This window comes from Anas acuta, chromosome 6 (genome assembly GCF_963932015.1).
Source record: "Anas acuta chromosome 6, bAnaAcu1.1, whole genome shotgun sequence".
Classification (NCBI taxonomy): Eukaryota; Metazoa; Chordata; class Aves; order Anseriformes; family Anatidae; genus Anas; species Anas acuta.
Genome location: NC_088984.1, coordinates 14,335,175 through 14,353,128, shown reverse-complemented (window position 1 = coordinate 14,353,128; position 17,954 = coordinate 14,335,175). Strand labels below are relative to the sequence as shown.

General features: G+C 53.1%; 1 protein-coding gene and 1 long non-coding RNA gene across 5 annotated transcripts in view; both read left to right on the top strand.

The window, feature by feature from the left end:
- Positions 1–17,954, top strand: part of LOC137858966 (uncharacterized) — a 36,025-nt gene that overhangs the window by 7,891 nt on the left and 10,180 nt on the right. For 3 of the 4 annotated variants that reach the window (XM_068687481.1, XM_068687482.1, XM_068687480.1), the window contains 2 exons: positions 14,403–14,521; positions 16,103–17,814. In XM_068687481.1, the coding sequence (XP_068543582.1) occupies positions 16,271–17,814 (1,544 nt within the window). In that variant the 5' untranslated portion in view covers positions 14,403–14,521; positions 16,103–16,270. The remainder of the gene's footprint in view (positions 1–14,402; positions 14,522–16,102; positions 17,815–17,954) is intronic. The other variant, XM_068687483.1, reaches the window with a different exon arrangement.
- LOC137858972 (uncharacterized) lies at positions 828–5,480 on the top strand. Its single transcript, XR_011098103.1, has 2 exons — positions 828–1,907; positions 2,234–5,480. It is a non-coding gene; the product is annotated as an uncharacterized lncRNA (long non-coding RNA).

The window sequence follows — 17,954 nt, the reverse complement described above, 5'->3', positions numbered from 1 at the left end:
GGGCAAAGATGTGCTAAGCAGTGCTGAGTGGGCAGTCTGCTGAGAGCCTTCTTTCTCTACCCTAAATCCACGTGAACAAAGAGCTGGAGTGCTCCGAGTTCGCTTCTGAATAAGGTAGAGGGAAGACTCCTTGGGCAGGAGTTGCAAGGTCATCTCTCACAGGATATTTCACTTCCCAAAATGTGAATGCTGTGAAGTTTTTCCTCTCTTTTGGTCATACGAGGGCTGAGAACCCAAGCTGTGTGCTGAATTCAGGCCAGCTGCCTGGCAGCACTGGATACCACTAGAGACAAGAGATTTCCCATGGCTTGAGACCCACTTGTAATTAACCAAGTTCTTGTTTTAACCTGCGTTACAGGCAGTAACTTACCGCAGTCACGCTCGGATCACATTCATCTTCGCCTTAGGATGTGGTTCCACTGCTTCATGTAGGGATCGATATGATTTCATTGCTAATCCTCGCTGTAGTAGCTTAACCTGGGAAAACCTCAGGCCCGAGCTGAGCGGAGACCTCTCAATTACACGGAGATCCTCCGGCGCTCCCTCAGGAGGCCTGGTTTGCGGTACTTAACTGTTTTGCCCTGATGTGCCCCATTTTTTACCGCAGCTGTTGCAACAGCTCTGTTGCCTGTGGGCAGTCAGGTTCGTGCAGCGCGAGATAACCTGCCTGCGAGCTGTGCTGTAGCAGCCCTCCCGCTCCGAGGGCATGGTGTGGCTTTGGAAAGCAGAGCCTTGTGCTTGGAGAAGCTGTGCCCGCAGCGGGGAGACCTCACAAGTCGTAAGCTTGGTGTTGTTGAGGGCAGCCAGCAGCCAGTGGACACAGTCAGTGCTCCTCTACACGACTGTGTTGTTTCTGTTACTTACACCTCCCCGGGTGTGCGACTCCTCTGAGGAAGAGTAGGAGCAGGATGCCTCTCCTCTGAAGGGGTTCCCTGCTTACCCTGCCCTGCCCGCTGCCCGCTGCTGTCTGCAACACGCAGTTCATGTTTGGAAAAAGCAGTGCCCTTGCACAGCGCCCCCGGCTTCCGAAGAGTTCTTTCAGCATTGAATTTGGCCCATGGATTTTAATTACTCTCCACTGTGCTGGTAATGAGAGCCAGTGGAGCCAGCGATTTTATTTCCTTTTAATTTGTGATGATGCTCTGGATGCAGATTAACTTTCCCAGCTCGATACATGTTATTGATTCATCTTGCCTCGTGATGTGGTAAGCGGCCCAAAGAGGTTGCCAATTGCACTGCAGCTTCCCTTGGTAGCTCTGTACCCCGTGTCGTGCCTCCTCACCCTGGCAGTAGCCAAAATCGGGCACCTCTGCTTGCTTCTGGTTGGGTTCTTTACATCAGTAGCAAAGGATGAAATCAGGCCTGTGGCAGTGTTTCTTGACAGTTCCCTTTCTGCTCCATTCGCTGACCAAATTTGCTTGGGGGAGAGCAGTGCTGGGAGCGAGTGGCTCTCCCTCAGTTCAGGATCTGAACAGTGACTTCAGGTGCAGTGTTTTATTTCTTCCTTCTCTTGCCAAAGAAGCCATCAGCCTCGTGGCCAGTTCAGTGCAGGAACACGTGTGCTGAGTGTGTAGCACCGGGCAAGCCAAGATTAAGCAGATAAGAGGTAAATACGGCTTTGTCTCTTCACACAGCTTACTTTGGGGCTTAGAAGCCCCTATCCAATTAAAGCAGCTGGGGAATTAACATGGAAACAGTTGTGCCTGGTCTTCGTTTAGTGCCTGTAAATGTGGCTGCTCCAGCTGCAAGGGAGCCTCGGACTTGGCTGAGTGGGTCTGGTCCTGGCCCCCTTATCTCCAGCTTATCACTGAGGAACTGCTTTCACCAGCTTCCTGAGAGATTCTGGCAGCGGGCTGGGGAGATGCTTTTTGGAAGGCTATAAAGTAGCAGTGGGCAGAAAAATTGAGGTAAAAGGGGGATAAGTCAGGTAGTAGGTTCTTGGTGCCAAACATCATCATCCTAGGGAGGCTGAGGCAGCATCCCGCAGACCCTCAGCCACAGCCATGCATCCTGTAAGCCCAGCAGTGTCCTGTCATCCCTGTACCTGGCAGCATTTCCCCCAAATACCCGGAGTCACTCAGGAAGAGCAAAAGCTTTGGGGACCCAGTGATTCACCAGAGGAGGTGCTCACACCGCCTTAGGCGAAGCTGTAGAACACATCCCTGTGGCTTGGTTCCGCCATGCCCTTAGGGGAAATTTAAAAGCGTTTCCCTTTTTTTTTTTCCCTGCCTAGGCACAGCCAAGTCTATCTCTTGGCTGGGCTCCCCCTCAGCAGCACCGGGCGCGTGGTGAGCGCGGCACCGCCGAGGGCCCGTGTGGGAGAAGGGCCCTTCTGTTCCCTCACTTGCACCCAGGAAACAAACGCGTCTCTGCGAGCCCCTGACGGGCTGCTTGGCGATCCCAGCTGCACCAGCCTCCCCAGGGACCCAGCCCCATCCGTTTGATTTCCTTAAGGTGTCAAAACGTAACCGAAGCATCTAGATTATCGGGCATCTTGGGATACACCACCGCTGCCTTCCTTTCTGCCTGGAGGAAGTGCTGGGCTTGTTCCCTTCTCTGACATTTTTTCATTGTTTAGGCTGAGAAGGAAGAAAGCAGGTGGATGTTTGAATGGGCTCCAGGCTCTACCAAAATTGTTTTCATTGAAATGTGCTTTTAATGTCTTCCTGAAAACAGTAGGATTGTATCAGAACAGGTAAAACCCTCTGCTTCCCTGACAGTCCCTACCTCACAGAATCACTTGGAAGCAAACAGCAGCTCTCCAGGATTTCTTTGGCCTTTTGTGGTGTGTTTTTTTTTTAATGATTTACTCTTGCCTCCCTGCTGGAGCTCCCTGAGCACCACCACGTGATCACATCTCAGGGATGATGCCGTGCTTGGAGAATATGCTGTAAAGCCCCCTGGTCTCCTCAAGGAACACAGGAAGGACACCACGCAGCAGCTGGAGTTGTCTGCCAGGTCAGAGAGGTGCTGTGCCTTTTAAACAGGGAGGCTGTACATCGTCACCAGTCAGGTGCCATTTCGGGAACAGAACAGGAAAAAAAGAGAGGAAAGGAGAAGCAAACAGAGGTGAAAGGCAGGAAAATTTTCTGTCCCAAAGCATCTGCACAGACCCAACCACACGCCCTCGGGTGCTGCCCTAGTGGTGTGTTGGGAGGCAGGCGTGCTTCGTGGACGGCCCTTTGATAGCACGGTGCAGTCCCTGCCCCCCTCCCTGTTTCCTTACAGCTCAGGATGGGAAAGCAGCCGTGACAGCGGGCAGAGGAAGGCTGTGCTGGATAGAGCTGGAGCTGAGAAGGGTACCATCAGAGCTGGAGGGTCTGCATCTGTGTGGCCCTCGGAGAGTTTCGTGATTGCATTAGGAGGCCCTGTAGCAGCAGCTGGGAGGAAGGAGGGTGTTCATTGCCTTTACCTGGTTTTCTTCTTTCTTCATTAACTCCAATCCCTCTGACCTCTGCAGAAGGAGGAAATAGAGGAAGAGGAATGTGCAGTTTTCCTTTTCTCGACAGCCACCTAATGACAATGCCTGCTTTTCCTGCTGCTTTTGCACATTCACCATTGGCCAGCAGAGGTGAGGCAGAGCCCTTGTTTCATCCAGTGGCACAAGATTAAGTTAACAGGACTCTGTTCCGGGGCTACTGATGTGCTTCCCAAATCCAGCTCTGACACTGCCCAGGCTGTGGGTAATTTGATTCTTGTGCTGATGAAAGCCCCGAGCAGCAGCAAAGCTTGCACCTGAAGAACTGCATGCTCAGGATGGCAGTGCCTACATCTTTGCACGTTCAGCTAGCATATTGTCAAACATAATGACCAGAAAAGCAAGTCAGCATCTTCAGACATCCTTAGTTTATAGCAAATACCAAAATCTCAACTTGATTTTGGTAAGAGTCGTGAGATATGGAGCCATTACCTTCTGCAAAACACGATGGCTGAGGCAGAGTGCTTCATGCCCTGGTAAAAACCCGTGGTGTCAGCTGGGTGACTTCATGTGAGGGACCTTGGCTGTTCCCACAGATGGCAGCTGGATCACCTCAACAACCAGAACAGGGGCCTCTCGCTTCATGTGGAGGAAGTCCTTCAATCCTTAGCTAATCTTTGATTTTATTTTTTTTTATTTAAATATTTTTGGGCACTGTGCAGTGCTAAGGAGGATCTTGCTGAGCTCCTATTACCTCAGCAGCAGCTGATACGTAATGAATTATTCAAGAATAGCCAGTTCCTTCATTAATTTTAATAACTCAAAATTTCCACCATGTTCTAGGCAGCGCTGCCAGCTGGGATATGATCAGGTAAGCCCATTATTTCACGGGGTCTGTTTCATTGTGCCTGGGTTTACACACCTGAGGGCTTTTATAGCGAACAAGAGACTAGGATCAGACAGTGTTAATTTGGGGCAGATCTACAGCGGGCAGGAGAGATGACAGAACTCCCCCGGCTCTCATGGGGGTCCCAAAGCCCTGTCCTTACGCAGGGAAGATGGCTTGGGATGTACAGAAATGGCCTCAGCTGCTGAGTGCTGGCCTCTGGGACAGAGCACAACCCTTCAGCCAGATGGCCTGGCCTCCACAGCAGCCACGAGGCACTTCCCTTCTCTCACACAGACTGACTCTCCTGAAATTGGTACCAGGTCTCTAAGATTTCTGTAACTCACCTTTCCCTGAGGCTGTGCTCAAATCCAACACCACAAAGCACTTCATGACACAGAAGCACTATTAACAGTTTCTTCAGGGAGAGTAAGTTGTCGTGGGGACGTGACCAGATGGAGCGTGGCTGCACTTACAGCGCCTGCAAGGGAGGCAGAAACCTCTGCAGCTGCTTTTGTTGTCACGTATGTGAGAGGAGGGAAGATGAACTGCTGGGGAGAAGAGAGGCTGGACACCAGCGGTGCTGAACACGAGTTGTTTACAGGCACGGTGATGAATCAGCCCCCAGATGAGCCCACGAGTGAGTGACCTGCCAGCAGCTACGCGGTGCGTGCTCATGAATACGCTGCTAATAACGCAGCCGAGTGCAGCAGCTCGTCCCCGCACCCGGCACCGAGCCTCCGGGAGATGAAAGGCAGACCTTGCTAGAGGAAGGTCACGGCTCTGGGAGATTTAACGATTTGATCTTTGGGGCTGGAACATGAAAGAATAGCACTCGACAGTGAGAAATAACCGCGAGGCTCCTCAGTCTGTTAAATAGCAATAGCCACGTGTCTGCGTATCAAGAGGTGGAGAGACTTCAGCAGATCTCTGCAACCACTGTACCTGCTGGTTCTGCTGGTCTGCCTCCCACAGACACGGGGCTCTGTTACCTGCGTCTTACCCATTGCCACTACTCATCACAGCCCCCAGAAGATTGTTCTAGGAAATCACTAGGAGATCACGCAGCTTTCTCCAGTCTGCTGTGGTCCAGCTCCTGTTCCCAGCCACCAGGAATGCACTGCTCTGATCTATCTGCCAACCAGACCCAAATCTATGGCGAGTCTTATCTCATGTCTTGATATTAAACCAAACCAAAAGAAGTGAATGATCTCAGGGTAATGTTGTAGAGCTCCCCAGACAGTGCTGAGCAGCTGACAGAGGTGGCTTGCTGCTTGCTCTGCCTTCACAGCACTGCACCCGGCTGCTGTTCCACTGCTGGAATGAGACCATGCTTTTAGGACCCAACATATCTCAGCTACCTCATGCCATCATTAATCCTGCAGCTCTTTATTCCTCTTTTTGTCTTTTTTTTTCCCTTATCAGTTTTCTGCAATTCTTAGTCTGCCATTTTTATTTATCCCTTGCCATGTCCCCAGTGTTTATACACACACCACGCTTGCTTTCACTTTCCCAACAAACAAGAATCTGATTTTTTTCCAAGCCAATGTATTTATTTTCTTCAGCTGCATGACTGTGGCTCTTTGAACATCTAGCCAAAAAAAAACCAACCAGCTCTCAGTTGTCATTTGTATTTTTCTATTTGAGGATTCGAGGTTCCCTTTTTACCTGGCTCATGGTTGTTCCCAGCTCTCAGAAAGCTCCGTTTTTAGGGTCGTAATGACGGGTAATTGGCTGGCGCTGGGCTGCTTGCACACAGCGAACCTGGCCGTGTACCGATCCGTGGTAGCTAAGCAACCAGCTATGGCTTGAGTTCTGTGATCAATTCCTCGCTATCTGTCAAGATGAAGCCTCACCCAGTACGTACCCACAAGGGATGGAACAATTTTGGGATTTCAGGAGCCGTCGTGGGTAGGGCTGGCAGGTTTAGGCAGTGACAGCAAATGGTTTTGCTCAAGGTAACGCGAGGCTGTTTCACTGAGGCTGTGCCACCCCTCACCCTAGACCTGGAGCTGCTCTGCTCCCCAACTTCTGTTCCAGAGGAATCGCTCCTAGATGCTTCATCTAAAAGAAATCCAGTTTAGCTTCCTGCAAAAACAGAAAATGTGGTCTGTGAGGAGCCCCCACGCTCTTCTAGCACTGCCCACCTGCAAAGAACATTTTATGGCTCTCAGAAGGAGATCTTTGCAAGCTCTGTCTCCAGACTCTCTGCACTTCCCCCTTTTTTGCTGTTCCTGCTTGCTGAAAGGAGCCATATGGATTTTGTACCGAATGTCACATAAATGCTAATACGTAAGTATATTTAGAGGTGGCATATGGGCACTAGTCAATGGGAACGAGCGCTTTTCTGGCTCACATCATGCAGGCAAGTTCAGCGAAGCCAGCTGCTGCAGAGGGTTAGGCAGGAAGCTGCGTTCACCTGGGGTCCCAGGTCCAAATCTTGCTTGGGGTTGTTTCTGCACTCGGCATCTCTGCCTGACTTTATCAGCAGCACTGATGTTTGCTGGCAGGTGTAGACAATCCTGAAGGTTTCAGCCCTTGCAAAAAAAAAAAAACAAAAAAAAAACACAACGTGTATTCTGATCTGGGATGTACCGTATGGCAGGCAGAGATCTGACTGCCCTTTGGAGTGTTACAGGCACAAACGTACACGTTAGAGTCAGCATGGAAAAGTTGTGCTGCAGAGCAGTGTTACAGTAAGTAGATGAAGGAAATTCTTTGAGCTTTGAATCCTCCCTGAGCCTCAGAAAGCACTGGGATATGTTGGAGGCTGTGAGTTTCGGTGTCCTTTCCTTGGGGGCTGGAGCGCAACTCGCCGTGGCTCTGTGCATCACAGCTGCTGCTGCGCCTGCCTCGGCCGGGGAGCGGGAGCCTTGCCTGGGTGAAGAAATTTCCTGCAAAATAGACTTTACTCTCTTTATTTTTCACTGATTGGGGGATTTCATCTTGGAACCTCAAACAACAAAAAAATTCCAAGCTGAGCCGAGATGGAAACTTTCCATGAGGCTGTAGCTGCGTCCCCTTTGATGATTTTATCTGCTCTGATTAAAAGGTTGGTGGGATTTGGAGCGTTTATGCACAAAGGAAAGCTGACAAGGTCCTGATGGATTTTTACAACTTGCTCAGGGGTTGGCTTACAGCGAATCCACCGCGGTCATTACGTCCCCCACTTCTGTCACAGCCTGGCGGCTCTTGTTTATAGCCTCGCCTGCGACGTTAAATAGCAGCCATAAAGCATTTTGCTACTGCTCCTGCCAGCTGATGAGCCCGCTTTAAGCCCTGCTCATTGCATCCCTGCATGTCTCCTTGCATGGGGAAGGAGAGAGCTTTGAATGTCACCCAGCCCTACAGAGGCAAGTGGGAAGATGGATTATGCTGGCAGCCACCCATCCATCCGCTCATCTGCCAACACTAATGTTTGGCTTTTCAGGCTCCCAGTTGCCTTAAATAAGGCTGGCCTACGGGGTCTGGGGTGGGAAAGGTCATGTAGCTCATTTTGTCTTCTCCTTCTTAAGTGGTAATTAAACTTTCTGAGGTGTTATAGCTACGGGTAGGAATTTTTGATGGGCAGTATTTGGGAAGCTGAGGTGAAATCCCTTGCGGAGGTGCTGTGGTGTGTGAGAGTCCTACCGTCACATCGGCTGCAGCATCTGCACCCTGTCTTCTCAAGGTACTCCTTAAAAAAAAGTTTACAAAGGTTTCATATTTATTTATCAGCAGTGACTGGGTATCTGCATAGGCAGTATTTCCCCTCTTTTGGTTGATATCACCTGGTGGTATCCATAGAGTGGTTCTGTCCCTCCTTTGGGCAGCTGTGGGTGCTTTGAGTCAACCCCAAAGCTGCAGACTATCAGTGCCATGAGACAGGAGCAGGAGATTAGTTATTAGAAGGCAGCTGGTGGTTTCCCTGCAGCTGAGCTGTGATGCTTCTGGTTCAGCTCTTAGCGGTGTCTCCGTAATTTCAATCTGCATGCAATGGCTTCCGTCAGCAACTTTGCTCCGTGCTTTATTTTTTTTCACAGTTAAAAAAAAAAAAAAAAAAAAAAAAAAGGTTAACAAGAATATAGCAACCTTCCTGAGAGACATATGGAAGGGATGTTTAGCAGAATGGGATGGAAGTTGTGATAACTAACTCGTATTGCTAGGGAAATAGCCCAGAGCCGGCTGGGAGCAGCCAGCTTCAGGGCCTGCAGCAATCCTGGGAAGGGGCGTGGGGGTCCTCGTGGCTCTGGGTTTGTTGAAATTATTCTTTCACAGAATGTGCTTCTTAATGGTGACGTTAAAACATTGCCAGGGAGCCACTTATGACATGGTGCTCATTTTACTGACAATGCTTTTTGGAGGGTGAGGTGGGGGCAGGTGTGGGTGTGGTGAGAAATCCCATGGATCTGCATCACCTCCAGCCTGGACTCCCCAAATCCTGTTCCTGTGGGGTCATTAGGGAGTTCGTGTCCAGCTGGGATTAAAGACATCCCAGAGAGATTCTCCCACCTGGAATCTATCCCGTTTAAAGGAGGGGGTGTGCTCCTACAGCCTCCCCCACCTCCTGGAGAGATAAGTCAGCCCTGTCCAGCCACACCTGGTTGTGGTGAAACCTCCTCCCTTCCACCACTGGTGCTCACGTCCCCCCTCTCCTTCTGCCCAGCCAGGACAGGGCGCTGCGGCTGCTGCTGTGCTCTGCAGCAGGTCAAGCAGAGCAATTTGGCCTGCTAATTGCTAGCCACAGCCTTCCCCATAGGCACCAGAGTCTTCTCCAGGCATTGGTGTTCCTAAAGCTTCTAGTACAGGCAGGCTGACAAATGGGGCTGAGGGAAGAAATCATTTCCATAGCTAATTGAAATGGAGGTGAAGGGAAGAGGTGCAAATGCAAGTTGAAAGAGCAGCCTTTGTCTCTGATAGTCAACTGGGAGAAATAATTTACTGGAGCATTCAAGAATGTGCAACACAAGCAAATAAATGATGCTGACAGCATGATCAAAGGGTTGCTATATGGGAGAGCTTCTGTCGGTGCTGGCCAGGCCTCCGTGTGCCTCGGATCCTTGCCTAATAAATGTGATGAACAGCCACATGTGATGTCGGAGAAACTCACTGAATTTTGCTCTTGGGATCGGTCCCTGACATAAAGTGCTTTCAGACTCCATAATCCATTAAAATCACGTTTATCGGAGGATGCAGACGAGAGGTGCGGCATGCTTGTGTCTCCAGGTCCTGAGTTCACGTGGAAGCAAAGCACCTGAACGCATCAGTGATGGAAACACTGACACATCGATTGGATCTGATCTACGCTGGGCAGTTACTGGCAAAACTGACAGCACCGTGATGCTGCTGCAGGTACCGCTCCCCTGTGGGTATCCTTATTCCATCCAAAGCAGTAACAGCTTTCCGGAGTGAGAGGGCCCACCAGGCCATCGCATGCCCTGTGTGAAGCAGAAAGCTCTCCTGTGAGTCCGTGTGCGTGCAGAGCAGCTGCTGGACAAAGCACAGCAGAAAAGGCAGAGGCTCTGCTAGGCGGATTGCGTGCTGTAGGATTTACTAGCTGTACCGAAATCTGCCCCGCAAAACGAGTGTCATGCAGTCTGTACGCCCCTTGGGCTTGGATAAAAAGCACGCGCAGAGGGGAGGCCCGCTGGGACTTCATTGCTCTGCTATTATCGTGTCAGCAGCATGGGTTGGAAATGTTTTTCCCAGAGAGAGCAAGGCCGAAGGGAGAATCGACTTTTTAGAAAGCCGGTTCCTGTCCCCCACATCCCCGGGAGCCTTGTGCAAGGTGAGAGACCCAGCTGCGAGCACAGCACGACCCGGCCTTGCCAGCGGCCGCTACCTGACAGGGATGAAGGGCAAGGGATGGCGCCAGGCTGTGTGCTGGGGAGAAGGAAGCTGAGAGAGAGGCTTCAAGGGGTGAAACCTCCAGGAAACGGGGCAAGGAGCAGTGTGTGACAGTGGCTTTTCCATGCTTGGAGCAGCTCTGCCAAGGCAGGGGGCTCCCGGGGGCTGTGGCGGCAGCTGAATGAAATCGTCGCCGGTGCTGAGGCACTCAGAGAGCTGGGGGCAGATCCTGGCTCTGCGCCCGCTGGCAGAGCTCCAGGGGATTTCACCGCAGCCGAGCTTTTCTGACTCCGCACGTGAAACAAATTGCCGGGGTGAAGCTGCAGAAATAACGCCTGGGAAGGCAAGGCCTGCAGAAATCCTCGCACAGCGTCGTGCCGCAGCTCCAGGGCCTGCTGCTGGCAGGAGCCGTGGCTCAGCAGAGCCCCGGGATGTCCTCCTGGGAGGGAGGATGAGCTGGGAGGGGCGAGGTGCTGCTGAACCCACCTGGCTTGTCACCTACCTGCCCCTTTGTACGCAAACACACTTTGGTGCTGAATTTTTTGACCCGCTTCTTTCTTTTCCCAAGCTTTCCCAGCAGCTCCAGGGACCACCCGTCAATATCACCACAGCAACAAGAAGTCATTAATGGTGTCCTGCCTGCCCAGGGGCGCTCAGTGGGCTGTCACCCGCAGCTCCAGGGAGAACAGAGAGAGCTGAGGGCCTCTGTGGGGTCAGACCTCTGGGCCAGGCCCCGCTTTGGTGCGGACAGCAAGGGGCACAGCTCTCCCCTTAGCAGCGTGTGCCGCAGGGAGCCGCTGCCAGGAAAGGAAGGGCTGGATTTGCTGCACAAGTGGGGATGAACCTGCCTCTCTCAGGCTTGTTTGCATCTGAGAGGCGCTTTACATTGCAAATAAGTGACTGATCCAGCCTCCAGGGAGCTTGGAGCAAAGCGGGAGGCTCGGGGGCCAGGGAAGGGGAATGGCAAGCTAACCGGCGAGGACAGATGAAAGACATGTCATATAATTCTGCTAAATGGTGGAGGGAGGGAAGTTCTCAGAGGGTGGACGTTAGCACTGCCAAGCTGCACTGACTTACACCCAACTCACAGCCTGGCCCACGGGCTGCTTGGCTGAAAAGCCTCTGAAAGGGAGGGGGGTGTTTAGAGAGGCCCACATGGAGAGCTGGGCATTGAAGAGCTGAAAATGTGCAAAGAAGAAGAAAAGAAAGTCAGGATGTGTGCATCCTGTCACCTGTGTGCATCCGGGCTGGGGCTCCTGGTGCTTGCTGCGTGCCTGTGCCAGCACCCAGGTGGGCAGCGGGGAAGATCTGCTCTTTGGGTGCTCTTTAGGACTTTCTTCTTCTAAGGAGTCATCCGAAGGATCTCTGTGGCCAAACAGGGTGGGGACCCGCTGAAAGCTGGGCAGCTGCTGGGTGATGCCATCTCCTGGAGCCGGTGCCGCCAGGTGGATGCTCATCCTTGCAACCCTGCATTGCCAGCAGGGCTGTGGGAGCAGCACTGTCCAAGAGGCAGCGCGGTGCGCTGCTGAAACAAAAGGGGGATCCCACAGTAAGGAAGGGATCAGGAGCTCAGGTCACCTTGGAGGTCCCCTGCCTGAAAAAAATGCAGAAAGGGAGCCAAGAATGCTTAAGACCTTCAAGTGATTCCATACATGGTTTAGATGGGTTTTTCCACTGCTTTGAGATGATTTAGGAGCTAATCTGACCAAAGTGGGAGTTTGCATGAAGCTACAGCGATTCCTACGTTGTCCCTGGGGGAAGTGTGTGTACTGTAGCTGGGTGTTCCCATGATGGACAACAGATAAGGTAGAGAAATTCTTCTCAGGAACATGTGGGTACCAAACGTGTATTTTTGGGCCTCTCTCTCTGATCAGCCAGCCCTGACCACGGCCAAGACCTGTTCTTTTTCTGGGAACGATGGCAGTGGTGGAGATACTTTGGAAGTGGCCACGGATGAGCTGGGTAAGCTTGTGCTGAATGCAAAGGCAGGGAGGAAAAATTGGGAAACAGCTCAGGATGGTGCCTTTGGCAGAATTTGGAGGTACCACTGACGTGCACGTTCGCACGAGTACAGCCTGCAGAGGTTGTCGCTTTCTCTATATTCTCTAGCTGTGAGCCCAAGCCGGCAGCTCTTCCTCTTGAAGAAAAGACACCTGGGAAACTGGGCTGCGTTAGGTAACTGCTGTGGTCGCTCCTCTGCAATTAGCAGGCCCGCTGTAAGCCCTGCTGCTGTTCCAGCTGCTAGGACTGACCGAAAAAGAAACGGAGCTGGAGGAGTCACCAAACTGTCCTGCTGCCTCGACTGCCTCCTGCCGCATGGCTCTGCTGAAGTGAGCAGCCAAGAAAGCAAGTACAGCCAAGGCACCTTGATCTGTCTTCTTAACCTGTGGCTTGAAAAATCAGATGTGTCTGGCAGCCTCTCCCGGGAGACTGCTGGGGTTGTCTGCTCAGCAGCCGACGTGGAGCGATGTGCCTGACATGCTGTGTCCACGGGGTTTGCTGCATTGGATGGCACAAACCCACACCAGCATTGCAGCTCGCTAAAATCCTGCGTACGGCTCTTGGAAGCGGGCCTTTTGCATCCTTCCGGCTGGCTGGATGTCTGAAATCAAAGGGAGACTGTGCTTCAGGTGAAGCTAACCTCCGGTCAGTGGTGTCTATTGCAAAACCTTTGTCGGATAAATTAGGGTAGGACCTGAGGGTTTGGTTAATCACCGCCTTGTAGCGTGAGGAAGGCGGCTTCGGCTCTCCCCTCCTCTGGACACAGGAGCTTGGCGAGATGGGCACGACTCGGGAGTTAACCTGTTTGCGATGAGGTGCTGCATGGAGCGTGGAAAACCGGGCCAGTCAGCCAGGCAGCACAGTCCGTGTGTGTGTGGTGTCAGCGATTTATCCACCGAGCTTTGGGGCAGCGTGCACAGGGCAGGCAGGACGTGCAGCCGGGTAAATGAAGGGGCACAGGGCTCAGGTCCGCCTCGGAGCAACAAAGGGCTGGAAGTCGCTGCTTGGTTTAGGTAGGAGAGGAGGGGGTGCCCTAGGCCTGCTGTGTGCCTTTAGGAGAGGGTGAGTTAGGACCCAGAATGGGAACAGCATGTGAAAGGCCAGCATTTACATGTCTCCAGGTGCTTGTGCTGGGAGCTGAGTGTGCCACGGTGCTGCCACCGGCCTGACAAACCCCACCGTGTGAGCTGAAACCACGATGCTCTGTGCCACCAGGAAGGGAGCACGGGAGAAAAAAGGGCTCAGTGTTTGTTTGGCTGTCCTGCTTGGAGTTATCCCGGTCGTCCCTGGTGTTTCCCAGAGAGGAGTGCTGTTGTCCTGGCCGTGTGCTCAGGTTGAGTGTAGCTTCCTGGCGCGATGCACACAGCCGTCGGGGTGCTGGCACAGGGGGACAAGCACATTGGAAGGGTTCAGGAGGGCAAAAAGTCATGTTAGTAGAGAAAGAAAGCTCATCTGGGTGACAAAGATTAAAATCAATGATTTGGAAACAGAATTCCCTTCTTCCTCCATTAAATCCTGTCGTTTCTGGTGCCTGCCTGTGTGTCAGCAAGCTCTGCGCATCTTCCTCGGGACGGTCTCTGTCTCCTGCCATCTCTCCCACCGCCTCTGTCTGTCCTCTGTCGTCTCTGGCCCTCTGCTCTGCAAACCTGCCCCGGCTCCCCTCTGCTGGCAGCGGGTCTCTCCCAGCTGCTCCTTCCCCAAAAGCAACTTCAGTCACCCCCACACATCTCTGTCTGGAAAATCCTTCCCTGCTGAAGCAGCAGCGGGCTCACTGCTGTGGGAAATTGGTCTCGGTGTCCTCCAGGGCGAATGGGGGCCCTCCCCTGCCACCTCTTTGAGGCAGGTGACAGAGGCCAGGGCCTTGCTGCTTCGTTCTCCTCGTGGCTGTTCCTCCTCCTGTCTGATTTCTTCCTTCCCTGCCTCACCTTTTTACCCACTCAGGACGGCCCCCGTGCGTGCAGCCCCGGCACCTGCCTCCCACAAGCTGTAGTTTCTCTTCAGACCGAGCAGTAAGAAGCTCGCTGCCTTGGGCAAGGACCATTGTGTTTCCAGCTGGTGCTGCGGCAAGGATTGCTTTCTCTTTCTGCTCAGTCCAGAAGCAGAGTGCAGGCTGCCCAGCGCGGCTCGGTGGGAGTCCCGCGGCTGTGAGCTGCTCACAGAGCTGCCTGACGGGCCCCAGTGCCACTGCCATTAGCAGCTCTGACTCAGGGGAGCCCTGTTCCCTGCGCCATGCCTGGCTCTCACGTCGTCTCGTTCTCTCTTTCTTGACAGATCATGTTATAACCTATGATCACAGAAAGCCCCGATCCTCACGTTTCTCTGCTGTCACCTGTGGGCTCCTCCAGAGCCGCGAAGAAAGGGGAACTCCAGCCCCACCATGAGAAGACTGGGTGAGAAGTGCCTTTGACACCTTGGGGAACAGCCACGCCTTAACAGCTACTTTTAATTTTATTTGTAGGACTGTGATAATGTTCTTCACTCAGTGGTGATCCACGGGAGCAACTCTGCCTCCCCTCTCTGGGGTTAGGTCAGGCTTATTTCATTAATGTGGAGAAAGTGTGGCAGCCTGAAGCCCTGTAAGCAAGGGGTGAATCGAGCTGCCAGGGGTACCAGTGTGGGCTGCCAGGCAATGCCCTGCCTGGGTGACAGCCCTCAGGGAGGAACGAGTCTCTTTATTCCCCACCTGGTCCAGGTGGCAGTGTACCTCCGTGGCAGGCAGTGTGCAGAGGACCCAGCCACACTACGGAGCAAAGTCTGGGCTGTAACTGACGTGGTCCTGCTTTGCTGTTCCAAAAGACCTCTTCCTGGGTGCTCAAGCTTGTTGGTTCTTGCTCAGCGTGTTATTAGGCACCATTGCTCCACCATCCCAGTGATCCGTTGCCCTTAGGAATTGCAGGCTACCCCCATATCCCTTGCCTCATCTTGCTCTCCTTTACATACAGCCCTTAATCCTTCACTTTGCTGCTGGTTGCCAAAGGAAGGGAGTGGGTGGGCCTCTAGCAGACACCCACGCCTTGTGTGACTGCTGGCGGGTCCATGAGGCCTTAATCCCTAAGGGAAACGTACGTGGAGTGCCTCTGTTCAATGTGAGCTGGCACGATGGGTTAAGAGGGCTCTTTCCACTTCCAAGGACGACTCAGACACTTAGGCCGCACACATCCTGCTGGCTTTAACTTATGTTTGGGGTTTTAATTCTTCACATTGCTCTGGCCATGTGATTTAGTCAGGTTCCCTGGGCCTTACAGTGCTGAGCAGGGGACATAGAAACAGCCCTGGAAAACCCACTTTTTTTTTTCTGGGCCTCCACCAAGCTGTAGTGTGGGGTGATCGTTCAGGCCTGTGGCTGGCGGCTCTGAGTGGTGTATTTGTGACAGCCCATGGGGTACCTCTGCACTGGAAAGGCCTTGGGAATGCTTAGCCAGCAGTCACTACACCACATGCATCTTCCTGTGAAGGGAAATCAGATCGTGGCAGGGCTGCAGTGTTACTCTCAGGGCCAGAATCACCACCAGCCAGCCTTCTTCTTCCTCGCTACTCGAGCCTTCCAGGAGGCCAGGCTGTCACATCTTCCTTTTGCAACCTCTTTCTCAGCCCCCACGTTCTTGTCTGTGACCCATTTGAGTTCTCTCTTGTCAACCACCCAGTTCCTTCATGTAGCTGTGGGAATGAGCTGGGCGTGCAGCAAGCCAGCCAAGTATTCATCAGAAAAGCAGTGTGACTGTGAGGGAATTGCTGAGGGTAATATGAACTTCTCCCATGTTCAAACAGGTAGTGTAAGGCCCCCGCTGGCTTGGCTAGAGGTAGAGAAGGTTCCTTGCCCCGTGCCCTGTGGCTCATCTCCTAGCTATGCTGCTCCGTTTCCACCCAAGCTGTTGGTGTTTGGCTTCTGCATTCCCCGAGCAGATCTGCTGTTGCATCCTGCGAGCCATCAGCAGCCCGCTTCAGTAACTCATCTTTCCTTCCATTCACAGGTCTTCTGCGCGTGGCGACTCCACCCGTGTGGGAGCTCTGTTAAGGGAGTGCCCGGCAGCACACTTTGCTGTCTGTGGTCTGTGGACATTGACTGGCACCTAAGCGACACCCAGCTCCCTCCTCTCCCCCTAGAAGCCACTGTCTTAGAGCCTCCATGCGCATTTGCTATGACATACATCAATGTTGATGAGAGACAGGAACACTGCCGGGTCTTGAGCTGCCAAAATAATCAGCTCTGCGCACAACATGGCTTAAAGGATTTTCCGGTTAGCAGCATGCATCCTCTAAAGAACTTAGACACTCGCATTTGGTCCGGGGACTTCCACACTCTAGACTCCTGCCGCACAGGCAAGGCAGCTTTGGGCAGTGCTGTGGAAAACCGCCTGTATCGGAGCGTGGAGAACCTTCACTGGGCGGCAGTGGCTGACTCGGGGCTGCGTTCTCACTGCCGGAGCCTGGACAACGAGATCAGCTTTGGCTGTAGAGGCAGCGGTCAGTGGGCAGAAGGCTGTGTGGATGTGGCCCCGCTACGGAGCACGTCGGACTCGGTGAGAAACCTTTCTCTCCGCTCCAAGCAGACATCACGGGCAGCGCAGAACGTGCTGCCCTTTGCCAAAGTGCCTCAGTGGCTCTTCCCCTCCGCAGAGGAAAGAGCCCTACGCGGGGATGCCAAAAAAGAGCTGAAGGAGAAGCTGAGGCTGCACAGCAGTAAGGTGGCCGAGCCCAGCAAGCCGCTGCGCCCGCAGGCAGCCCTGAGTGAGCTGGTGGCCCAGGAGCTCTCTGAATGCCAGCTGTGCCGGCAGCACAGGAACGGCTGTGCTGTCAGCTGCTGCACGGTTTTGGGGGAGCACACGGCTCTCAGGCACGGCCTCGCGGGGAGGCAGAGCTGCTGTGCTGCACACAGGCCCGTCAGTCCAGAAGACATCAAGCAGGAGGCGCAGAGGAGGCTGCAGCTCCGAAGGCAGAACAGCTCGCCCAGCCTGCCCTTTCAGCGTGCTGGGGAAAGCCCGGAGATGGCAAAATCCAGAACAGCAGAGTTCCTGGAACAGCGCGGTGGGGAAATAACGCTGGGGCAGGGCAAGAAGGGCCGCTGCAGAGGAAGGCTCTACATCCCCACCTTTGAGGAATTCAAGCAAATGAGGAGTAGGGAGGCAAAGCTACCTGCTGGAAGCAGCGAGCCGACAAAGTGCTTGAAGAAGGGTCTGACGGCAAACCAGGCCCTGGACAAGGAGAGCAATAACGTCTGTCCCGAAGCTCTGGGGACCAAAGTAGTGAATGAAGCTGCCACCACAGAGGAGGATGATGATGTGTTCCATGAAAACAACACCGCCACTGGCTTTGCCCAATATCCAGCCGCATGGGATGGTTTCAGGATGAGCAGCCCTGAGGTGAAGGAGCGAACCTTCCAGATCTCCAGCCCAGAGAGATCCCCGATCCCCATTTGCTCTAGCCCTATTCCGCGATCACCTTTGCAGGCTGTAGCCACACACAAAGCTGGGCAGGAAATCTTCAGTGATGAGCAGCAGAAAGGAGAGACAAGCCAATTAAATGATGTCCTCCACCTTGCAGGGCAGTCGCTGGCTTCTGAAGCCCAGTCCTCTTGCTGTTCATCGCTGCTGTTAGAAGCCACGGACTTGTCAAGCTATGGAGCTAAACTACAAAAAATGAAGGATGAATTCATAGGTTCAGCCCTGGAACTTATTAAGAAAAGGTAACACGCTCTGTGGGGTCGCCTGAAAGCAGTTCCTTTGTTAAAGGTCTGGTCTCTTTCCCAATATGTACGTTTAACTCCTGTAGCATAAATATGCTGCTGGCAGAGCCTTGCATCTTAGGGCCTCCGTAGCCACATAG